This window comes from Acipenser ruthenus, chromosome 14, assembly GCF_902713425.1.
Source record: "Acipenser ruthenus chromosome 14, fAciRut3.2 maternal haplotype, whole genome shotgun sequence".
NCBI classification, from domain to species: domain Eukaryota; kingdom Metazoa; phylum Chordata; class Actinopteri; order Acipenseriformes; family Acipenseridae; genus Acipenser; species Acipenser ruthenus.
In genome coordinates, this window is record NC_081202.1 from 12,846,318 (window position 1) to 12,873,035 (window position 26,718).

General features: G+C 37.1%; 1 protein-coding gene across 1 annotated transcript; it reads right to left on the minus strand.

Moving 5' to 3' along the window:
- Positions 1-1,114: 1,114 nt before the first annotated feature.
- Positions 1,115-22,333, minus strand: LOC117420010 (hepatocyte growth factor-like). The gene is made up of 18 exons (XM_034033496.3): positions 22,097-22,333; positions 19,716-19,878; positions 18,896-19,008; positions 18,438-18,552; positions 15,770-15,912; positions 14,004-14,124; positions 12,985-13,103; positions 11,408-11,573; positions 11,012-11,145; positions 9,724-9,826; positions 8,067-8,200; positions 7,122-7,154; positions 6,665-6,755; positions 6,419-6,493; positions 5,902-6,051; positions 5,537-5,643; positions 5,278-5,420; positions 1,115-3,689 (listed from the first exon to the last, which is right to left on the minus strand). The coding sequence occupies exons 1-18, from the start codon at positions 22,143-22,145 to the stop codon at positions 3,519-3,521; spliced, it is 2,130 nt and encodes a 709-aa protein (XP_033889387.2). The 5' UTR covers positions 22,146-22,333; the 3' UTR covers positions 1,115-3,518.
- Positions 22,334-26,718: the final 4,385 nt, after the last annotated feature.

The window sequence follows — 26,718 nt, forward strand, 5'->3', positions numbered from 1 at the left end:
TGAAATCGCGTAGCCAACCCACATGACACCCGGTCCTGACCTGGGTAGAGCATGCCTGTGTGAAAGGGTTTTATTTTATTTTTATTTTTTTTCTTGTTGGCGGCAATAGAGATGTGTTCCCATAACAATAAAGTTCCTTACCAGGCATTTTGCAAAAAAAATCTTTCAATAAGAATTGCAGTGTTATAACTTCAAAAACATGGATATTATTTTAAATCTGGAATATTTCAATAACACATTTTAAATCATAAAATACGATTTTGGTTAGATGAAGTAAACGGTACTAATACAGCAAACATTTGGTTTAATGAATACATCCTGGGGAATGGACAGTATGTATGGGAGGTTTGCATGGTAGATCTGTGACTAGTGTGTGATGGACTGACTTTACAGAATCTGTCCAGTGGGTGAGGTGAGGTTAAAATCAGGATAACTGTGTATGTGTGTAAGTAAGCAATAAAACCTGACAGAGGCTATTACCAGGAATTAGAGACCGTTTGTCTATTACCGTTGTCTTACTGCTTTTATACTTCAATGTTACAACAATTAATTATCATTGTTATCTATTTATTTGGTTTTCTTTTTTTTTTATTTATCCTTCCACATAAGCATTTTAAAATGAACACATTCTAGTCCTCTATTATAACAATGTTGCCTATGAGCTTCTCGTGTACAAAACAGCATTTTGAAAACACATTTTTGCCATTATGATACTGACTTTATTTTTTCCTACATTAAATAAAACTTAAATTTAAAGTTTAAAATGACATTGTTTTTTGTTTTCTTTTTATAAAATAAAACAGAGTCATTTTATAAGCACAGTAACCCACACCCAGGTGTACTTTAAGACATATCGTATGCATGCCCGGGTGTGTTGTGAGGCATGAGGCCATACGCTGTTGTGGGTTACTGCTTACTTAAGACGGTCGCTTGCAGTATGCATGGTTACCGATTCACTCCCAGCCCCCCGCCCCTGCAAATCCTTGATATTAGTTACATTTATGAGCAGGAAATACGAGAAATAGACAAAAACAGAAACAAACACTTTTTCTGCCAAGTCAGACATTGCTACAGTAGTTTACCCACTCCCATTATTAAATCACTACAAAATACATTAGATAAAATATTTTAATACACTTTCATAATAACAAATACAACAAAGAGTTACAAAAGAACACAGCAGTTTAAAGTATTCCCACCTTAATTAGGTTATGGAATCCTTTGGCAAACAAAAAAAGCAGTACCTATATAAATGTCTATTACGTACATTGCTATTAGAATCTTACTTTCTGTGCAATTTAAGTATTTGGCACAGTAGATTATAAAGTAGCCATTGCAATTGCATCTGGTTCTCAAAAATAGTAAAGCCTTTTGCCACATTTCCGTCTTTTTTTGGCATTGTAGGTGAACAATACATGATACGTTATAGTAAACTCCATTATCAAATGGTAAAACAACAAGGGAGAACTGTATATACATTCTTAGGTAAAGCAAATACATACAGCATGTGATTATACAATCAGTTTGCTGGGTGTTCAGACAAATTCATGGGCAACAAGAAGCTACAACTACCCCCATACATTTAATGCAGTAACTGTAATATGGGCTCAACAAAGCAACTCTGACATTGATTAGTTTCAACTTTACTACGGCACTGCCTCTTTTTAGAAATACCTTAACACACATGTTTTACATTCATCTACCATTTTCTGTCCAGCAGATAAACTAATGGAACCAAGCATTATATCTATTTTTTTCTTTCAGTGTTCAATAGAAAGATAAAAAACACACACACACACACACAACATAATTTCTTGACAACTAACACACACAAAAAAATCACTGTACTTTATTTCAAAGATATATTACATGACATTGAACATTAAATTGATATACAACACACCAGTACCAAACAAAAATTAAGTCCATTAGATATGATAACTAAAATTACCATTGAATCCCTCCTCTGTACGTAAAGTAAAGCCTCCACTGGGAATTATTTTCATAAAGCATAGCATTGCACACACTGTGACGGGGCAAAAGTCATTCTATGCAAGAGCATATCTTTGTAAATCTACCCCTACACAGGTAGAAGTTATATACCTATTTACATAACATTTCAAAGTACAAATGTGAGATCTATAAGACCTGCTGTACAATATGAAGCCTACGATCGACTCAACTGTATATATAAAACTCATTCCAAATCTCCAGCTGAACCACAGCTTACAACATTGTCATTTCTAAAAACCTTACGTGGTTTGATTATGAGCAGTTGGGTCCACATAGTAATACTGAAAATGACTTGCTTCCTAAGGGGGTCCTACATCTTTTTCTTTGTGATACTGTATCCATTCAAGTAATTTACAAACAAACATTGGATTTGTCCATGATGCACATGTCACTCATGTACTCTAGAAAGGTCAAATTAAAAAAATAAGTCACATTAGCTGATTTCAGATTTGTCTTGATTCTGAAAATTGTTACTTTATGTAACTGTAATCTGTGTTGAGTGATATAGGTCATGGTTTTCAGGCGTGCTAGTAATTGGACACAAATTGTGAGTAAACCATGCAGAGCATATGAACTGAAACTTGAAATAAAACTAAAAGTACAACAGTGCAAGAGTCAAATGTGCTTTGCAGTACAACACTGATGTGGTGCGCACACTTCCTTTTACAAATCACAGAATTCTATAAAAACCCTTTTACAAACCCATGCTTATCATTTCATTTCCGTGATTTTTGCTTCTTGGTTGTGATGCTACATTAACAGCTCTTGGAATTGTAAATATTGAGCCACATCTTACACTAGGATTTTCTTAAACAGTAACATACTGTGGCGAAGTGTCCCGTCCCTATATATATGTGCGCTGTTTATTAGTATTATTATTGTTTGTAGTGCGGACGAAAAGTCGCCACCATTATGTGTTTTGTATTTTTTTGAATTTTAAATACCTCGTGAGAATGCGTGACTGTCAGCTACTGATTGTTTAACTAACTGACAGCCACACAGACTTGGTAGACCAGTGAAGAATGTGACTAAGGGATAATATAATAATTGATAGTTAGTTAGTCCCTCGGTCACAAATTATAAAAGATCTGCCATTTGGCTGCACTCGGTAAAGGGTTCAGAGTGGAGACCGAGTGTGGAGAGGAGGTAGTAAACACAGCGAAATAACAATACTTGTTATTGTTTATTGTTTGTTTGGCCAATGTGCCCTTTTCTTTTGTGTAGTTTTGTTTAAATCTTTTGTTTATTATTTAAAATCAAATAACTGATTCAGTTTTGCCCCGCTACTTCCTGGAGTTGAGTCTGTGTTTCTGGTCTGACGTCACCCCTGCAGCCATCTTGTTCACAGTTGGTGTCAGGAAGTGGGATACTCCACCACACATACATACAAAAATACAACATCACAGATGTCAAGAACGTAAAAAGAAAAAGATCAACAAACAAAATGTCCTTATAAAAGATTGAACATACTTGATAATAAATTACTTTCATAATACAACAACGTTTTAAGGGCTCGATAGTATTTTGAAGACTTTGTGAACCCAGTCTGTGTAATATGGTATACTGACAAAGATCCCAGGGCGGTTAGGACGACCACAACCTCGGCCATGAACGCTAACACCTTGTACTACTTTAACATCATGTTCCTCACACACCAGTGGGCCCCCATAGTCTTTCTGTAAAAAGAGAAAGAGAGTTTGTTCATTCTCAAAAAGACAGAGAATTATTGCTAAACATGTCCTTACATTCTTCTTCTTACAACTGTAGTTTAGAAAACATACTGAGAAATATTTGTTTTGTGTTTTGTTTATTTTCAGGGGGTTTGTGTTTGTTTTCTGTAAATACTGTTGTGTAAATAAGTGATTGACAAGCTGTGGATTCCTAACCAGCAGACGGGTGTGTCCCGGCGGAGCACCTCTTCATAAAAAGGGTCAGCTACAACACCTCTGGCCTGCTGCGAGGGCTTATGCCTGACACAGCAAGATCGTCCACGTTACCCGGACAACAAAATCTGCAAGCTGAAATCCTCTGAGCACCGTGTGACTTAACTGGGATCAGATTTGTAAAGAAGATACCAAAACCGCAGACGACTGTGTGTACAGCTGGGGTCGGGTTTTAAATCGTTAAATGAGAGGCCAACACTTCTGACGACCGTGTGTGTAACCAGGGTCGGGGTTTGTATAATTGTTATAGGGAATAGGGATTAGCGTCAAAGTATAGGAGTGAGGTGTGTAAGCAGGAGCTCCACTGCTACTGGAGTAGTACTGTTTGTAGTTTGTTTCCAGTGTTTTATTTTGCCTTTTGTACATTGTGTTGTATGTCCGCCGCGAGCTACCATTGCTGGTAGCGTCACATGGTTTTGTTACTGTAAATAAATCCTGCGTGCCTGAGCGTCATTGTCAATGCACCTCAGTGCATCTCCCTGTCTGTCAGCAGATAACCCACACCCCCTGTTACACTTGCTTATTTGTATTCAACACTTTAAAAAGCAGGTTTAGTAACCATTTACCTCCCCTGGATATGATCCTTGGATATGACCTTCATGTGTGCTTGTTACGCTACGTTCTGCATTAAATGTCTTAAATATGCTTTAGATCTTTGTTAACCATCCTTCAGTAGAACAGTTTTCCAGTCTTTAATCTATTCCCATGAATCAAGTGTTACTTTAAAGCAGTAACCTGGACCTTGCTGCTAATTGCTCAGTCTGTGACGGATGTTGCATGCAGTACAAGCAAGGACACACTATACTCTGTTAATAACCTGACCTGTCTCTAGGGTAAACTTGACTTGGATGAATCGGATAAAGTAATTTGGAAGCTTAAGAAAACTTTTTTTTTTTTACGATGGCAGTATTGAGTGCATGGGTTACTTCATACACTTTTGTGATTCTTAATCACAAATAGTAATCAAAAGGATTCTTTCTTTTTTGTTACTATAAACTCCATAACAGTCATTGTTATTTATTAGAAAATAAATAAAGGTCACATGTTTGACTGCTCGTGCTATCTTTCCTTGAGTCTGAAACTATTAGCAATGTTCTGCTTCACTTTAAATCTCTGTGTCTATTTATTATTATTATTTATTTTTTTTAAGAGGTACTTTGTTAGTTTACAATAGCAAATGAGACCATTTAAAAAATAACATTGTGTTAGTGTATAAATAGTTTAATAACTAAATAAACAAACTGTTTAAACTAGTTCATTATTATTATAAAATGTGCCCCTTAACAAAAGCACAACCAATTCTTGTAATGAAAATACCTACCTCACATACTCCTTCATCCTTCCTTCCCCCAGCACAGACCTCCGAGTCTGTCACTGGAATCCTTCCTTTATGATATTCATTACATATTTGATTCCCAACAATTGGTAACTTTACTGCTTTCAGCATGCCATCATATCCAGTTCCTAAAATAAACAGAACAAACCATTTTAGTGCTGAAAGACTATTGCATATTTGAACACAGAGGTAACCAGAGTGTTTTCTATTAGATTATACTCAATGTGATGTTGTGCATTTGTACCTTTTGTTTCTCCCCATCCATAAACTGTACAGTAGGTATTTTCTTTAATGACACATCCTGCAACAGGGAGTTGAATTATGCGAACATGTTCCGTCTGCCAAGCAGGCCTAAGTTAAAAGAAAAGTCATTATTATTCAAATTGCATTTAAATATAATATTTTCAATAACAGAGGGGTATATTTTACCTATGTATATATTCTATTACATGTATATATTCAACATATCAGGATTGATTTCAAAACACTGATGCACAAACACACACACAAAAGTACATAGTTCCACAGTCTCACTTAATCAATGCTTTTTTACTCTTTATAGGAGTTAAGGTTAGTTAAGAATTGTTTACAGCATTTCAAAATACATACCCCGATAATTTCAGCAACACTAGATCGGAGCCCTGTGGTCCACAGACAAGATGGGATATCCTTAGAACCTGTTTACTTGAAACCTCTCTTCCTGCTTCATTGAGATGAAGAAAACCCAACCAGACACTGTATTCTGTTAAATCAGGTATGCTGAAACAAAAAGGCGAAAACCATATACCTTAGGAAACTCATATAAATAAAAAAATCAACATAAAAGACATAATTTGTCCACATAATAGAATAACATGGTCAGGTAGAAAGGTATGAGAAACACACATTGGATTAACATAAAAAAAACAACATCACTGTTAATCGAGCATTGTGTTTTTAAGCAGTGCCACTACTGTAGCTTTGCTTGCTTGAGCCAAAAATCACACATAACTGCCCATAACTACAATACTGTTTTTGCTTTCAACATCCTATAGAGGGCATCATTTTGCAGAAATTATAAAATAAAATAATATCACAGATAACTTGCATGCTGGCTGTATATTGTAAATGATTTAATTGTAGTCACCAGGAGGAGAAGCACTGTTTAGCCGCAAGAACCCATTCCTCTCTTACTAATGATCCACCACACCAATGGTCATTGCTGTGCACAGAAATAAAGAGAGAACAGATTGAAAAGTACAAATATTTTTGTATGCTTTATAGCAAAATGATCAGTCCACATTCTGTAAAAACCTTTACATCAGTTTTAATTTAGTATTTTTGCTTCAAGATTACAATAAGTTATTTTATATATTAAAGTGATATAAATTACCCTTTTTGTATGCTAACCATCCAGCTGGCTTCCTTAATTTTCACTGGAGCACCTCCAACAATTCTGGTTCTCTTATGAACAAAACAAGACTCTTGTGAAGGAAAAAAAAAAATGGATATACATACAGTACATAGAATACCAATTACAACAGGTGGGGCCACTGCAATGAAATCCCTGATTGTTACGTGGTGTAATCTTAATGATTTCACCATTAATTACTTCCAGTTTCAAACAACAACAATCCCAGGCTTATAATGATATGCTAACTACTCTTGAGGACAAACACTCAAGAGTTCAGTTTGGTCCAATGTAGGTAATAAAAGAACAATCCTGTAGGGTTTGTTTAGACAATGTGAAGATCAGACAATGTGCCCAAAAAGTTACTTAGGATTTTCCAAATAGCAGGTTTGTTTTAAGAAAGCCACACTCCATGTAAAGTCTTCATGTTTCTACGTACGTGTTTCTGTAATGTTGGACCCAGACGTTTCACCTTAAAAAACAAAAAATGTAAAATTAAAAAATTAAAACATATTGACATATGCATTTCCATAAACCACCAATTCAATTCAAATAGCCCCTCCTCTCTATGAACTATATCAAGCATCCCGTGCGTTAACAAACACATAGCTTTTCTAAAGCCTTACAGCTATATGAGTGGAATGATTTCTTGTAACAAAATGTCCAATGTTTTTTCTTTTTTTTTTTAAATCACATTCAGGCACACAGTTCCTAAAGTATAACCTTCAGCAGCTCAAACAATTCATTTTCAGTAGCAATACAAATACAAGTGTACTACGTTTGTCTTTGCATTTCCCCTGAACACCCAATAGACATATACTGCGTTTATACTAAGCCCATCAAACGCTGGTTAGAAAAAAAAAGAATGAAATGAAAACCACCTGGTTACATATTTCATCCAAGAAGTACAATTATTATCCACTGGATACATACAGTATGGTGCTTAGCAGAAACAGAGCAAAGAATACAAAGATTGGCATACAAGATTAAAATCAGTCCCTGGAAATGTCCACAGTATTATGTCACGAAACCACAACATTGTTTCATTAAATATACACAATTAAGAACACAGTCCACAGAGATAAATCTTTACCACCATGTGGAAAAGCTTTGAAGATGTTCCTTAATTCTTTCATATGTTTGGCCAGTATCTTTCTATTTTACTTAAGCCAATGCGAGTATTGTTTTATTTCTGTAGCTTGGGAAATGAGGAGAATACATCCAGATCATATTATCTATAAAACAAATACAAATCTATTTAGAACGGGATACCAGGATATTAAGCAACAAAACAAAAACATGCCATATAAGGCAATCCAATTAGCAGCTATTTTAGCTGGTACGCTGTCGATAAGCAATGGTAATCCAATACACTAGTACTTACAGCGCTTTAAATCACAGTAGTCCCAAGGAATTGAGGGGTTGTTTGTGAAGCACCAGAGGCCATGTTTATCTTTATCAGGGTTCCGACAGTAGTTCTTCTGCAGACCAGCCATTGACGGTTCACTTAAAGTCCAACTGTAGTTAAAAACCAATGTATTTTATATTACATTATAAAGGACGTACAAAATCCTTAATATACTGTATAAAGATTTTCTTTTTTGGAATGAGCCAGATATCAAACACCAATTTAAAACACATATGGCATTTCATAGAGGCAATCTGTTAATTCAAATAGCCTGTCCTTCCAGGAGTTTACAAGAAGAACAAGCAAAACACGCAAATTCAACATCCTTTGAACAATTGCCGAACATTTGATTATATGACCTCTTTTGTAAGTTTGGTGTTTTCTTTCAAAGAAATTAAACTATACATTGTTCCAAAAAGCATTTGGAAAGTATCATAAATAGCAAGATTGTGTTTGCACTATTTTTTAAACCAGTCACTCCTTGCATTCTACTCAAGGGAATACAGGAGTCAAATATTTTGATAACATTGCCATAGTAATTTCTACTGAAGGCATTACAATCGGGGATTATTATTAGACAGAATAGATGTTGGTTTGGCTCTGAAGAACAGTTTAGGAGACAAAACAGCTGTCTTGTGAATGCAGCTTAACTGTCAAAAGCATTTCAGCACGAAACCCTGAGTTTCTTACTTATCTGTGTGGAGGTGCTGTACTTGAGCCAAATCAGGAAGCTGGTTGGCTTTGATCCCAGTTGACAGAAAGGACTGGGCCAGACTTTCAGAACTCCCAATAGGCCAAAAGCTATTTCTTTAATATACTCATCCAGCTGTGCAAGCTGCCTTCTTTATATATAAACGAAGCAATGTTTAAAAACAACATTTAGACACCTATTAACACTCTGAAATGTCAATGAATTTTTTTAGTTGAAGTGTGCAAGGATTTTATTTTTGCAAGACAGAAAAATATGACCCAACAAGATATGAACACCAGGATGCCTGGTCTCTATCCAGTAGTTCTGCAAGCTGAAATATGAGCTCTACTGGCTTTCAGTGGCCCCCTGTCTCCATGTTCCGACTGTGCTAAGCACAGTTGTTTTAGACATGTCTGTTTGTATGATGTACAGCAAGGCATTTCAACTGAAGCGAAACCAAGGATTAAGTGTTTAGCTTAGTCATGTTCGCTGCACATCTTTAATGTTAATGGCGGGAGTATAGCACAATTGACAGTTACATATCTGTACATATTTCAAAAGCTCTGCAAGCTGATATGGTTCCATTAGAAAAAGTGCCAAATAAGGACTTCAGTTTGAAAAAATCTGCTACATGATGTGTGGAAAACTGGTTTATCAGCTCAAAGCATGTTTTAAATTGTAGAAACTAATACTGACTGAAGATATACAGTACAAAAAACAACATATCTGAAGACAAACCTAAATTGTGGTTCAGTGTCCTATTGACAGAAGAATACAAATAACATTTGCTTATGCATGCTTACATCATACAAAAAGCTATTAATAAATAGAATACTGCTATCTTGTTCTAGAAAATACTAAAATAGATAATTCTGGTCAAGTTAAGATACCTAGATCTATTATATTTCGCAAAATCTCATGACCCAAAAGGCAACACAGTACCTTTTGCTTTTGAGGCCCTCGTCCCACATTGCACATGGGAAACCAGATCTTGTTTTTGACAAGTGTCCTGTGTAGTCCTCACCAGTGCCATTGTAACAGTGTACTAGGAAGACATATATTACAAATCAGTGCCATTGTTAACTAGCCCAAATATAAATACTTTCATCAACCCAAGTTTATTATTGTAAAAGTCAAATACATACTCTACCCAGAATTTCTTTAATTATTTTTGTTTTAAATTAATATTTAATGCAGCATTTACTTCAGAAATTTGTTCTGCAAAGCTGTGGCTTTAATTCCCATGCCTTACTAAATCTAAAATAAGAACATGTCTACCCAGGAGACCAGAATCATCTGGCGATTCCCAAAGATATTATTGGGCAATGCCAGCATTCCAAGCATATTGAGGTTAAAACTCTCGCCAAAAATGTCCAAAATTCTACAATTATTTAAATAATTAGTTTAGCATACAGCAGAACATTCCACTGTGACAGTGAGCGAATGAATCCTAGTCAACAATATCCCTCCCGATCTGTGAGGGCGCTGTCTAACAACAACAAAGTGCCTCGTACTGGTTGGTCTGGCAGTTCATTCCAGGGTCAGTGGGAAGGGGGCGGAGTCACAATGCCCAAAGTCATCACCCCAAAGAGGTACGTGATGTGTCAGTCATGGATTGGAGGAGACGTGACTAAGGGTATAATTGGGGGTGTGACTATGCAATCTGTTCCTTTGATGTGGTTACGAGATTGTCCGAAAAAGGAAACAGACTGTGTAAAACGAATCGTGAGTGTTAAGTGTTTTGTTTGTTTGTGGAAACTAACTGTCTGTGTATGTCACTGCTAGATAGCTAAACACGATCCGGGAGTTGTTGCTACAGGCCAGCATCAAGCCCAGACTACACTGCATGACTGTCACTGTGATTACCTTTCACCGCACCTGCACTCAGAGCACACGCTGTCTGGAGAAGTCATCGTGTCTGTGTTGTGTGTTGTTTCTTGTATTATTATTATTTCGGGACTGAATCCTGTGGTTTAAATGCTGGCAATACCCATTGTTTCACTATTATTATTTCATAGTCTCAAACAGAGAACAAAAAGGAAAATAAAATAACTGTTTTGAACTGTAACTGTGTCTGTCGTGGTTGGAACACCTGTATCACCTGTACACCTGAGCACTGCAAGACACACGTTCACATCCACGGTTCTATCTGGTAGTATCCATGTTACTCTAAAGCCAGACCTGTAAATACATCAACTTTTCTATGGTTAACCTCGTTTAACTTTCTTACCTTCTGGATCAGAAGTGTCTGTACCACACCGTGGGATGTGGGTGCAGAAGGCGACCCGCACTTTGGGATCCGTTGTGAAGCACCATGGTAGTTCAGCACCATCCGGATTTCTACAGTAATTCTCCCTTAGATCGCTAAGAAACAGTTTTAAAAATGGTCAGTCAATAACGGAAAAACACAGTTCTACTTCACTTGCACATTTAGAAGATTATAATTCCCCTCTTGATTAAGTGTCTTTTCTTGCTTGAGTTTCAACACACAGGTATTGAGTAAGAAGTCTCTACTGGGACCGGAAGGATTTCTAAACAGAAGATCATTAAGTATACGCTGCAGTTATATAAAGCAATAATGAGCCCATGCTGTAAAGCTGGTGGGGAGTCATGTCAACATACTTACTGGCATTTGTAATTCTGGGGTGTATAGGAGTGGTTGTGTGGGTATTGCGAGTCCCACCGCTGGCACCTAATTCCATTGGGTGCTGTGTTAACTGTGCCTCTGTATTTTTCCCCTTGATCTTGGAAGCACTTTGTGGTCGTGTCTGGATCAGATTTTACACTTTCAGCTAGTAAGAAAACAAGACATTTAAATATCTCCATCACTGAGAACTGTATAACGTCACAGAATCATCAGGGTGTGCATGTTTTAGCAGATATACAAAATACATTTCTATAGCAGGCCATTTACCTCATTGGCTAGGTAATAACTTTGTCTTTTTCCTCAGTTATATAGAAATTACATACCTTTGAGAGTTTAAATCCCAGACCTGCTTGTAATTCTGGTAAAGCTATGATACTTGAGCTAAACCTCTAGCTCAAAAGAAAATCGTGTGTGTCTAGGGCTTAGTCATTCTTCAGAGATGGAAAGTTGGTATGTTCTTGTCCCCTGCAGCTAACTATGCAATCCATCTTGTAATACGGATGTCAAAAACCACTGGCAGCACATCATACATGATCACAGCTGTAAACATATTGGGGTCTATTAAGAAAAACTTGCCAGGAAATTGTTTACACACGTAGAGTGCATGTTTTTGGTGATCTATATCGTAATTGTACTATACATATGCCTGCCAAGTTACCTTTTGTTTGACTGCAAAAATTTCAGTAAAAATAAAACACGATAAAAACAAAACAGCATAATTTGCATATGGAAGCTTGTTTTAAAATATCAGAATATATACAACTGGGTTTTATTTAATTAATACGACTTTCCTGGTAGCTAAGAGTTTGCATAATATGTAATCAGCCAGAAAAGCGGTTTAATGCGTTACATAATGGAGGAATGCCAATCTGACTGCATGTCAAAAAGAAATTAAAGAAACTCTGGAACATCAAATCTAAGTCATAATGCTGCAAAGGTGTTAAATAATGCAATCAAGACAGGGAGCACCTTTTCATGGTGCTCACAGTCATTAGTGGTTTATATTGTCAAGGAGTTCAGGAGCTTTTCCTCACATCTAGTTACCCGCCTGTACTGTAATATAGGCTAGATCAACCAGTGTCTTTGGATTAGTAAGCACCTACTGTAGTGTTTAAGGAATCTCCTTGCGGTTCATGTCCAGCCCTTGTCTATTCAATTCAATGGGCTGAGATGCCAATTCATTAAAACTGCACAACAGTGCATTGCCAGTTCAACTAAGAGACAGATCACTGGATGACACTGGATATTCTATAACGATGATTTGACTTACCTAGTTTACATCTCATTTATCTACGTCAGCTAACTGGAACCGAACAGAAGCTCCTGTACTCAATTAAAAGCACCTTTACACCGTACTACAAAAAGTGAACAGCAAAAACAAAGAAAAGATGCTGAAATTTGATGCTACTTTGATTTTATTCACAGTATGTATTTGTTTTTCTAAATAAACATCTCATCTGTATAATAAACAATCCTCCTACTAACAACATTATTTAGTTGTTGCCCGTGAGGAGTGAAGGCAGGAAAAGGAAGCAGTAAATTGAATGATGACTCACCACAGACTTTAATACTGCAGTATTCCCAAGTAGTGTTGGGGTCCAGAGTGAAGCACCAAGGCCGAAGTCTTTTGTCAGGATTACGACAGTAATTATCATCCAGTCCTTTATCTGGGTATCTGCAAAAGGATGGCATGTTTAGTACAGTATAGCTTTTATGTGCTAAACACGTCACTGCATTTAAAATCATAAAAGATGTGTAGTTGTCTATAAATCTCAATGGGTTTGTTTATTTAAACATTTCAGAGAGGGGTACTGCCTGAAATTTGTTAGACTAGGGTTAACAATGAGAACAAGCATAGAAAAGCATCAAAGTACTGATGCCTGATGAAAGGCAAAGCAGTTCTGTGCCCTGGACTCATTCAGTCAGAATTGTATGACTTTCAGAAAAGATCTAAAGCTCTAAAACGAAACAACTACATATGCTATATAAAATGTATAACCACCATCACATTGAATTTAATTTCAAGTTCAGGTTACAAAATACAGTTTCATTTTGATCCTGACTGTAGGTCATGTATTTTAATTTTTACCACTTAGAAGCTGGAGAAATCTAGAGTTTTGTCAATGTCCACCCTTATATGAACAAATAAATACTCCCCACTGTTTGCTCTCTGTCTCGCAGGTTAATCCTGAGAGAAGGCAGGCAAAGAGAAAGCCTGGACATTTAAATGTTAATAAATCAAACATATGTCTATATATATATATATATATATATATATATATATATATATATATATATATATATAATGTGTGTTTTATTTGATTTGTGTGTTTTATTTGGTTTAATGGAGATCACATTAGACAGCATACAAATCAACTAAGAAATTTGAAAGAAAATACACTTCAAAGTGCATAATTATCTACTAGAAGTGTGATTTGAACTCAAAATCTAGGTTCATATGATTTTTTAAAAAAAAAATTTGTTAAACTTAGTACAAAAACATTATCTCCCCTAATAAGAATGCTTAACTAATTGACATGGTCCTTCCTGTCTGACTTCAGGTAAGCTCAATCACCGTTTGGGGTGGAACGCGTGTTTGTGGGGCCGGTTCAGGTCCCAGCGTTGGCACTCCTTCCCTGTTTCTGTGTGGTCCATTGACCCTCTGTAATTCTCCCCATTACAAGTCAGACACTCAACTAGAAAAAAAAGACAAATAGCTTTTTTCATTATGTGTGTGTTATAAAGTACACACAGTTTAATTAATTATTGTGTTAATTATGTGCTGTATAGCACTTAAAAAAACCCAAAGAGTCAAGTGCGTATGAAGATAATCTTTCCCATTTTACCCAAGTCACTTTAATATACAGGCCATAAAACTAGCACCACTTGAAATCCCTTCAGCACAGCCATCTTGTGGTTTTCATGATGATGTCACAACACCCACATCTATTATTATTATTATTATTTATTTCTTAGCAGACGCCCTTATCCAGGGCGATTTACAGTCGCAAACAAAAATACATTTCAAGAATCACAGTACATCTAGAGGGATATGCGTAATTCCAAGAGAGAAAACGGTCATGGTTTGATGATTTCAAATTGAAAAACTGTTTGTTTTAGAATTCTGTGATCACAAACAAAAATGTGAAGTTTAACAAACGACTTGTATATTGTAACCTGTAACAGCTTCTTTTGTATATAATCTGTAATAGGTTCAAATCCACTCTCTAATAAAGTCAGAAGAAGATATACAGTATACCCATCATCCTGCTTCATGAATATATCAACACAACCTTAGCCAGTAAAATATAATTTCTTTGGTTTGATTCATGTAACTGAATATACACAAGTTATTCGGCTGAACATGTGTATACTGTCAAAGAGACTCGGCATCTTACTATTTACAGGCTTGGATACAATAGGTTTCACATGAGTATTGCAAAATACATGAAGCAATTAAAAAACAAGTAGTAACAGATGTTTTAATTTTCAGATAAGAATTTTTTTTCCATGAAGACCTTTCCTTCAGTTGTTTTTGATTAGGAGGAAAATGCTTAGTTTACCTTCATGTATTTGTCCTAAAAGGAAATTAATCAACATTCCCTGCAATGGAACCTGTCTATTTCCCAACACTTACATAGGGCTTCTGCTCTTACTGTATATTTAACACAATGTTTTCTTGCTGGGATTCCATTTAAAGAACTGTGTCCCTTTAAGTGACCACCTACTCCACCATGTAGATCCAAAATTAATACGATAATAATGAAAAAAAAGTAGCTTTTCTAAAGTATGCACAGGACACATGTGTTCTATTGTATGATAATATTCTTAATCCAGAGTTGCAACCACTTAGGGGACTCATGATTTTGTTTTCCTTACCTGTTTATGTCAAGAAAAATAACAAAACAGCAATTCAGAGACAAGCCATATAATGTAAAATATGTTCTAACTTCATTGTCTCTCCTACGGTGGTTCTTACACATGCACTACTAACTCAGCTTAAACAGCATAATACAATGCTTCCACGAGAGAAACTTTTTTTTTACCATTATAACACTGAGGCAGGTGCTGCCTGCTCAACACACTACCCAACACCAACAGAACTCTTTGGGTTCAGAGCCTCCAATGCCTATAACATCTCTACTCATTTGTTTTCATTTTATCAATTGCTTATCACTATTCTCAAACTACATTACAGTACCCATGAAGAGCAACTGCCCAAGATCAGAGGCCCTCCCATACTCCCAGCAACATGCTTGTAATACATTCACCTTGAAAACAACATATTGCATTTCATTGGCCTATTCCAGGTAATTCATTGGGAGTAAATAAATAAGTCACCTTCCGAACACTGAGGGATGTCACATGATTGGTGGCGGATGTCAGGATCTGTAGTGAAACACCAGGGTCCTGAAGCCTCATTGTCTGGATTTCTACAGTAATTATCCTCCAGGTCCTTGCTCCGGTATTTTGGAGGCAAAAAGCTAGTTAAGTCAGACAGTAAAGGATAAGAATATGCAGGCCATAAATAATACAGTGTAATATAGAGCAAACAGGACTTCAATTGGCAACTGGAATGAGTCTCTTGGGAAAGCCTCTCTTACAAATAACTCTGAAGCAGTCCGAAATGTAAAAGTCCTGGCTTTCCATGAGGAATATGAACTAAGAGAAGGCTCTCTCAGCCCACATATTAATGAATCTCAAAAGGTCCTATATATTTTTATAGATGAACACTGTTTTATAGACTTCATAATACATGTAGCATATAGTTAACTAAATTTATAGTATACATTATACATTCTATATAAATAGATGGGCTTCAGTGAGTTACAGGAAAATAATTCCATCTAGGTCTTCTGTGACGTCATAAATTACTAGACCACTATACTGCGGATTCAGATATATCGCGGTCCTGGAGTTGGCTTCCCTAGCTGCACTATACATATATCATTTCACTTAGAATTACTGTTTTTGTACTGCACATCACAAACTAAAATGTACAGAACAATTAAAAACAAAGCATTAATATTGTACTGTTATCATATACACACGCATTGCACAATAACACAAAGCAAATTAAATATCTACTTGATGAAGAGGTTTTTAAGCAATGCACTAGCAAAAGTCACAGGGCAGTGACGTCCGCTCCCTAGCAACAAGCCTCTAAGTAATGGGAATGGATTCTTTCAATGCAGCGGTTTGGGCATTTGAGAAAAGAGAGGAAGATTCATGAAATTAATTGGAGACTTAAGTTGATAAGAAGCAATTACTGTCCGCAGTATGAATTAAAACGGCGTGCTGCTTTTTATACGATAAAATGAGAAAAAGCAAGTTGCGTAGAGGATTTATATTGGACCCCGACGCCCCTGATAAAACGAGGGAGTGATTGTACTGTATTTGTTATTAGCCTATTTGTTTTTCTATGGGTCTCTCACTATATAGTGGATTTGTATTGGACCCCGACACCCGCGATATATACTGGGTGGTGTGTGTGTGTATATATATAAAAATGATTTGCATCACCTCGAAGTTTAGGATTGAGACATCATTTAGAAAAAGTTCAACTTTGTTTATATATATATATATATATATATATACACACACACACATACACACACACACACACACACAAGGTCCAGGGCCAATCTAGTTTTGCCAAGGGCTTCTGGGCGAATCCCAACGTTACCACTTTTTTTCGACACAATCTAGTTTGGGTGAAACCCGTTTTCTCACTGAATTTCGGGGCTAGCACGGGCGAGTCTAGTTTCGTCCAATGCTTCAACATCGATGCTGGGCGAATCTGCTTCGCCCATGCCTTTAATTTGGGCGAGTCTAGTTTCATCCAAAGCTTCAACATAGATGCTGGGCCAATCTAGTTTTGCCAATGCCAATTATTTGGGCAAGTTTAGTTTTGAACTTCTACACCTCCTTTTGGTTAAAACCACTCTTTATTAGCTCTCTCTCCCAAAATGTTAAAAGTCAAAAAGTCTCAGTCCTCCATATGCGCAGGCAAACTCGTCACACACAGGTGGGTAAAACTATCAATAACTCAATTAGTCAGTACCCAATAAGGCATTACAAGGGGACTGAGGGGAGAAGGTACTAGAAAGTGATAAATCAATTACAAAGTGCTAGTCGACAATGTATAAAAAAAAGTGCACTAATCAAATCAAAGTGTACAATTATAAAAATAAAACATACAAGTGACAAATAAATATGTGAAATATAACAGGGGCATTGAAGTATTGAACCACTGTGTTGATTGAGGTCAAGCTTCTTTAATCAAATCCAAACAAAGTTTTTCTTTTATACTGAAGGGTAAAACTGTACGTTTGAAATACGGGTTATGAAGTTTTACAATAACAAGCCACTGGTTTTGCTAAAACTGGTCATATCAAGTCTGTGTACGTGGCAGAGGGAACATAACAAAGGTTGAAAGTACATGGGGTGATATAGTTGGAGCTGTAGCATATAAATACACTGGACCTAGATACATTTATTGGGCTATTCGGGAGATTCAAGGTGATGTCCACCACTCCTGTTCCTGAAAGAATGACCCCCAGTTCAGGTAGATACTGCACACCTGTGCTGTAACTGTGTTTCAACTCGATGACCATTATATCATGTATAATTGCAATAACTGTGTATTTCTGATAATACATTTCTGATTACTAATAATCTTTGAATGTTAATCCTTGAATAATATAAACTTAATTAATGTAAACTTAATTAAAAGTAAAACTAATATGATTGCTTCCACAATCCTTATAATACCATTAACTCTTAATTCTGCCTTTTAAATTGTAGAACTTTATGTTGAAAAGTCAGATGACTGGAATGTAATAAGGAAGGCTGTTCATTCCTGGCAAGACACCCAAGTCAAGCTCTGGGAAAGGTAGATTTATAAAACAAAACAGCTTCATATGGTAGCAGCAGAACCCAGAACCAACCAGAATGATTGCAAAAGCCAACCATAATTCCATTTGATAAACAAAAGAACTCTTCTTACCTGTGCTCATGTGGCACCATAGAACTCCAGGCCTGGCATTTCAGGCCAGTTTTTGTAACAGTCTTCATCCCTTTATAGTTTGATCCATTTCCGATGATGCACTCCCTTATATAATCTATACAAAAATTGTATTTAGTTGATTCTGTGACATCCATACTGGGTTGTAACAGTTTAATAAAAAACTGATTTCAAGCAAACAGCTGAATCATAAAAATATCCCAATTATCAAAGTTAAAAGGAATGGGGACAAAATAAAGCAGTACAATTAACCCTGCATACATCACTGGGCTTGCTTTACAATGTTCTCTGTAAAGAGATCTGATTTATTATTTATACAGAAGTTTCTAATAATTCACACTATTTGCATCATGTCTTAAGGCTAGGTACAGGGGGCAGGGGAGATGCTTTGAGATGTAATGAGTAATAGTCAGAGATTTAAAGTCAATAACAACAATTACCTTTCTTTTCATAAAGATCATATCGAAAGTCCAGTTCTTTTCTAACACCTGGGGCTTTGCTGGTAAATGACAGCCAGTGGCATTTATTTTCTTTCTTGTCATAATAAAAAGCCCTGTAAAGACATACAAATAGTTAACATGTACACCATATAACTCTCAAGTCTAATGCAATACATTCCACAGTGGTTTTATTCCTATGTTGTATCCCCTAGAAGCATAAGAAAATGTAACTGGTCCTACTTTACTTCTCCCAGAAGGATAGACTCCAGTGTAAACATTCAGGACTTCCTTAATAGGGGAATAAAAGCCTCAACCTGACTTCAGAATATTGCAGCCAGCCTTCCAACTAAGGGAAGAATATGACGGCAAATATGCCAAAACAGCACAGGAGGAAAATAAATGAATACCGTGATTGTATGCCAAATATGTGTGACTTGGATTTGAATGTAAAGAATGTCTATGCAAAGACATATGTAATAAGTATCCAATATTTTAAAACTACCACCAGATTTGAATCAGTAAGTATCAAAACAACATAACCTCGCCATTCCTGTAGATAGAGACTACATGAACGTTCATAGAATTCTGTAGTTATTCCACAAATGACTACGGGCAGCAAACAGCAAGTAAACACAGCACCCAATGACCATTTTTGAGTATTTGTTTTATATAACAAGTACAATGTATGGAAAAGAAAGTACATTTAAAACAATTGAATTCTGTGAACAACCCAGCGTAACTTGCAACAGTTTGACTTGCTCATACAAACAGCATTAATCCCTGTAGTTTTCCATGCATTATAAAAATTGAGAATACCTACTTGCATACAAAAGACAAGTCCTTGTTCCTGCTGCACCGCCTCGCACACTTTACTTCACTAAGTGATTTCCTTTTGGTCAGGAGGAGCCTATTGGTTCTGTTCAAATAGACTCCTTCACTCGTCTCATAATCATGAAGAGCATTCCTCTCTGCACCCCTACTTTCTGCAAAATTAAGTTTGAGTTAAGACATACATAAACATAAACCCAAAACAGACAGAATGACCGTGTTTATATCCATTCCTATAGCAGATATGTCTGTCTTTAATGAATGAAGAAGTCCAAGATGACATTTTTTCTGGCTGGTTGTATGGTTGGGTGACTTAAGAGGACTCCAACAAAAACAATATCTGAAAGACATCAATCAGAACCCCTTACCCAATATAGTGGCAACACCCTCTAATTAAAAATATTGGTAATAATGTATTTTGTTGAACATACAGTCTTGTATTGGCATGTTGTCAGTGATCTTCAATGCTATTTATTAGGAAACATGATGTAACGGAGAGGGAACAGATACATGCAAGTCCAGCAGGATCAGGGAGACACAAGAAGGTTGAGCAACTGGTTATCCAACAATACACAGTGAGGATTTGGGATTATCCAGTACTGCATCTACTGACTCACAGTACTGAACTTTGCTCTTAGGCAAAATGACGGCACTCAACATTTGATTGAAACAAAATGTATAAAGTAATTCTTAAATACAGAACTAACATTGATCCCTATTTGGGTATCATCTTTGACAAACACTTTCAGTAAATTCAACTGGGTTTCTAGTGAGGCTATAAAGACTGGGTCATATTTGACCAACATTGCAGTACACATTGTATGGAAGTCATGCAAAAGAGATACAGAGAACTTTGCAAAAATTAAATAAGTAATGGTTCATTTTAATGATGATAGTTCCTGAAGTTCTATTTATGTATACTGTATTTATTCTAAACTTCTGTTTTACCCAGATGATTTGGCACATGGTCAGAAGCATCATTTACTTCATTATTATAAACGGAACGCTTTCAAAGCTGACACACTGGCATACATGCAAACTGGTGGGGTTAGGTTGAGCATAAACAACAAACACACACGCGCGCATACTACTACAGCCGAGGAATGTACTAGTCAATACTGTTGCCCGTACAGCCAAAACTGCCTTATATACATTGTATTCATACTGTACAATCATAAAACAATGGGACTGTCGGGGTGCACCGAAGGCACAGCAATAGTTAACCGACACACACAGAATTATATTTAAGATAAAAAAATAAAAAAAACTTTTTTGGGGGACGGGGTGGAGGGGTGGGTACAGTTCGTCTGTTTTCCACAGAGCACGTTAGTTGAAAGACTTGCGAAATAATTGTTAGAATAAAAGAAAAAATGGAAACGCACTACACCAAAGGATGGTTTCTCATATATAGTTTGTGGATGCTTGAACCAGTAAACTATTAGCTATAGGTGGATATTTGCTACATTAACGGTTTTCTAAGAATAGGCTTGTTTCCATGAAAAAGTCACCCCATTCTCTACGTTACCAGCTGTGAACCACGAATTCCCTAAAATCTTAACAGCAGTGTATGTATCAATGGGAGTTGTGTTATTTGCTTTGTAATTGTAATTACAGATACTGTAACGTATGTTTTGATCTTAACGTCAAACCACGCATTCAAGTATTATTTAAATAACTTGTTAACATTGTGTCTAACACAGACTTGACCGCAATTCATGTATGTGTATAGTAATCTTCCTAAGACATGCCATTGGTGCCAAATTCGTTATTTGTGGCCCGGCGGTAGGTGTTTTTAATAATTTAAGAAAATGCATATCAAATATAAACTAAAAAATCCTTATTAAAAATTAGTCCAAACATACTAACTGCATGTCTTCAGAATAATGCATCGATTAGAAATCAGACACATTTAACAACTTTACATCTTTTCAAACTGCAACAGCCTGTCCTGGATAAATCTCACTTAAGAAAAGTAGCATGTGTATTTCACAGTAAGATTTCTGTGTTCTCTATTCAAGTCAAAATTTGATTAAGACATAACTGTATCCAATGCCAAACATTCTGTAACTTGCAAAGCATCCTCATCAACCTCCGCCTAGCAAAACCGTCACATTCTTTAAGTAATGTATTCAAAAGCAAACCGAAAGATAAATATTGAATGCTAAGAAAAGTTTTTATTAGAGCAATTAAAAAAATATAAAACAGCGTTGCCGAATTACTGTTTTACAACAAACAAAACTAAAAGTTCAAAATTATTCTTATTAAGTATTGTGATTTATAGGATACTTTTTTTACGGAATCTTTATATTAAAGTAAAATAAAAAAAAGCTGAATTTAAAGCATTACTTTACAAGAAAACACTGCCAAACATACCTGTGCAAAGCAACAGCGCCAAGCAGAGGAGAATCTGGAGTGCCCACATGAGTCCTGCTTTTTCTGTGGAGAAAATCCGTGGTTTAATAATGACTGCGATTTAAGACGTGTTTTACTTGCTTTTATTGCCTGATTTTACCACCAGCTTGTATGATTAACTGGAAAATTCTTACTACGGCTGGATTCCCTTTTACTGGAAGGAGCTGTCCTTTGCTCAGCCCCCCCAATCACGACCAGATCACAGTCTCCCCTCCCCCTTAAAGAACATTTAAAGGCAACCCAACACCAAAATACTTAATTTCACCATAGATCCAGATGTTCTTATATATTCCTGTAGAATGTAATGACAACATGAACAAGACAAGATGCTAATACGAATAATAATGCTACTACTACAACAACTACAACAACAACTACTAAAACTACTAATACTAATACTAATACTAATAACAACGGTGTGCTTAAAATTCTATTCCTGTCTTTACAAAAGTTACATTTCCATCCAATGTGTTTAGACCTTATAGCAATATAATGCAGCTGTTGCTACAGGTGTTTAAATAAACTGTGATTGATTAGATTCATATTTGGTACAGAGGACAATGCACAAGCTTAGAGACTGGACTTCTGTCCCTCCCCAATAATAAAATCTATGTGGCAAAGAATTGAATAGATTTTGTAAAACATTTTTGTCACATATTCTTTATCCAGAGTAAAGAATGTTGTCGCATGATGTCACCAGGGGAGGTATCAGTTTGGTATAGAAGGTGATTGATAGTTGTAAACAGATGCCTCAAGTTTCCATTTTCATCCCTGATGGCACTGTAATAACAGGTAATCTTGGCTATGGGTAGAGATCACATGACATATGGTACTAAAAGGCTAGAAGAATTTGTGATATAGTAAAGTGTATCATTTATTAACCTATAGTTTCCTTATTTGGAAAGTGAGTCAGATTATCTGACAGTGTATGGTCACTTTATGAAGAAAGGGCAATCACAGTCTCAATACCCTCAATACATAATAAAAAACCTTATATCATTAATGTGCCCATGGTTTGACTCTGAAATGATCATCTTTCCCCATATCAGTCACCAGCTTCTCAGAGTGGGATGTACTCTTCCAAAAAATTTAAAACACCTGCATGTCCAGCTATGGACAAAAGTTTTGCATCACCTACAATTTTAGGATTGAGACATAAATATATATATATATATATATATATATATATATATATATATATATATATATATATATATATATATATATGTGTGTGTGTGTGTGTGTGTGTGTGTGTGTGTGTGTGTGTGTGTGTGTGAATATAATGTAGATCTTTTATTTGACATCATGTAATCTGAGAGCCTACGAAGTTACATTCACTTTTAAATGTACTGATGAAATGAACACAGTTGGTTTCTTAGGGAATATGAAAATTCTGTTTAGTTGAACAAATATAGTAATATGTAGCTTCTTGTCTATCAAATAAGTTGTTAGTTATATGAGAACCAAATAAGTTCTCACATATATGATATTTCATTTAGACTTTGAAGAATAGCTTTTGAGAAAAATAAAATACACAAAAAAAACAGTGGTACCAACAATCCATCTAGGATACAATTCAGTACATTTTTAGCAGTGAATAAAGCATTTTAGGGAAACCTAGATAAGTTTGTATGAAGGAATAGTGAAGCAATATCCCTTCATCTCTAAATCCTTCCATCTCCATCTCTAACTTTGCCAAGTTATCAAAAAGGTGTACCAGGCAAGAGATACAAAGGGAATCTTCTAAAGCCCCTTTTCACACTGACGCTCCTACCCGGCCACAATCCCACGTAGTGTGAAACCACGTACCCTCAGGATGTGGGTCGACACACTTTGACCTGAGACACACCATGAGCCAGGTTGCAGCAGGGATGAAGAAGCATTTGCTCTAATCAAGATTTGGGCCGATCATTCAATCCAGAGAAGCTTGGAAGGAGGCATCCATGAGCTTCAGGGGCATTGCGTGCAGCTCAAAGCTCATTCAGTATAATAAGGATGTCTACCCATGGTCATATAAGCCTCAGGAAAAGAGTACAGTTGAGATGTCAAGAGACCTGGAGAATGATGTTAACACTATTCATGACATCAACTGTGAGTACAATAAAGCCACTACACTGGCTTTAGTGTCAAGGCTGTAGACAAGCTTGACACCCCTATGGTTAACTCATAACATCTGTGACAAATCACTCCCTAGTTTACAGCAGGGCAACTCTGTAATTCACTTTTGTAGTGCTATTAAGCCTGGTGCCAAGAAAGAAAAGCCCTCAGGGTGTGAATATATTTCCTGGTGCTTTGAAGGGATTTGTCATGGAAGTCCTCAAAGTGGTGTTTGGTTTCATGTGTAGCAAATTACCTAGGCCTCAGTCTGACTTTATCTCCCATGAGTGCTTTTAGGGGAGGCCTGGTAAACACGCCATGAGAAAGCTAATGAGAGAAGAAAGAGGTGTAAATCTGAGGTCAAGATGAGTCAGACAGTAACAAGAAACATGTTCAATGGTAAACCAAAACACTCTTCCTTGTAGTTGTTTTTTTGGCTAAGAACATAAGAACATAAGAAAGTTTACAAACGAGAGGAGGCCATTCAGCCCATCTTGCTCGTTTGGTTGTTAGTAGCTTATTGATCCTAGAATCTCATCAAGCGGCTTCTTGAAGGATCCCAGGGTGTCAGTTTCAACAACAATACTGGGGAGTTGGTTCCAGACCCTCACAAGTCTCTGTGTAAAAAAGTGACTCCTATTTTCTATTCTGAATGCCCCATTATCTAATCTCCATTTGTGACCCCTTGTCCTTGTTTCTTTTTTCAGGTCAAAAAAGTCCCCCTGGGTCAACATTGTCTAAGATTAAAGACAAATGCATTGTATGTAATTCTTTTAAAGTATTTCCAGTCTTTTTGCAGTAAATTACTGTACATCAGATCATTATATATTAATACATAATTGTTTTGTTGAATACTGTCTAAATAGGTCCATGAAGTGCTTATTACTAGAAAGTTATTTTCCAGTCTTTAAGTATGTGTGGTCGTGTCAGGGGTGAAAATCATTTTGAAAATTGGTGCTAAACTGTTTTGAAAGTTTAGCAGGAGAGAGCCTACAGTTGCTAAATTACCCCCCACCCCTTATCTAATCACACGCATTATATAAAATGTGTTTATAAACTAGCTAAGCTTAACTTTCGTGGTAAAATGAAGAGGCTTGCGAACACAAAACATTATTTTACAATGTATTGTTACCTGTTAAGTCTACTATTGCCCACATAACTTTTTGCCCAGATACCTGATTGATAACTGTGTAAAAGTGTGCTGTGACATGTTTGCTACCACTTTCCCACACAACAAGAACCTCTCTCCTGTGTATGTGGATGAGTGTGGGTGGGTCATGCGAGTATGTGAGTAGTCCAGACCCAATGAGAAACTAATTTATGGTTGCTAAATTAAACATTTAACAATTTAATGTTGCTGACGCTATATATGAGGTACACTGATGCTAGAATCTAGCACCATAGTGCCAAGTTTGCACCCCTGGGTCGTGTGCATGTGGTGTGGAATGGGCATGAAATGATTGAGCACTTGCATCTGTAAATGTGTGTGACTTAACTTGAATTTGTCTTAAAGATTTTAACTTCATACAGCCATATTCAAAACATAGCACTGGGAATATAACACTGATCACAATTTCCTTTCCCAAACTATTTACTGATGCCTTTAATGTTAAAAAGCATTTGGAGGTTTTTAGACTAATTGTGACAGGGTAGCCGTGTGGTGGCGTCAGGCCAGATGCAGGAAGAAAAACACCGACAGGGCTTTGGCCTGCCCCCTTCTCAGGGTTCACAGTCCGGCGCCTTCCCGGCCAGATCACTGACTGACGACAGTGGACCCCGGTGCAGTGGATGGGGAGCGCAGGCAGGCGACCGGTCAGCCGCAATGACGGGCAGAGGTGCGCAGCTGTGGACCGGCGTAGCGGTGTCATGGAGGTCAGTGGGAGCGACGCATGAGGCAGGGGGAAGGGGGAGCGCATGCGACGTCCTTTTCCTGCGCCGTGATGTCTGGTCTCCATGGGGGAGTGGAGCAAGGGACCAAACTCAAAACTATGTCCAGCAGTGCTGCGACCTGGGAGTCAGGCCCAGCGACCAGTGATCCAGACATGGAGCCCGGGTGCCTGGGAGCACAGGCCGAGGGATCCCACCCCCAGGCGCCGGGCTGTGAATCAGGGGTGGTGGTTGGGGCTGTTGTGGAGGTGGTCTTCTCACCTCCCTCCCCTTCTTCGTAGCTGCCAGCTCCCTCTTCCAGAGCCCCGGTCAATATTTCAGGCAGCGAAACAGCTGCGGGGGGACCTGGTCTGATCCCATGCCCCCCCCCCCCCCCCCCGTCTTCATGGCCGGCAGCTCCTCTTTTTGGGGCTCTGGCCACACTATTTCTTGCTGCAATGCAGGGCTGGCAGTGATCCCTGGCGAAGCAGAGCCGATAGCGACCACAGGTGAAGCAGAACCGGCAGCGGACCCTCAGTTGGAAACACAATAACATGTAGATGGCAAGCTGTTGTTTCACCTTTTTATTGGTACTTTCCTCCTGTTTTTTTGTTTGTTAT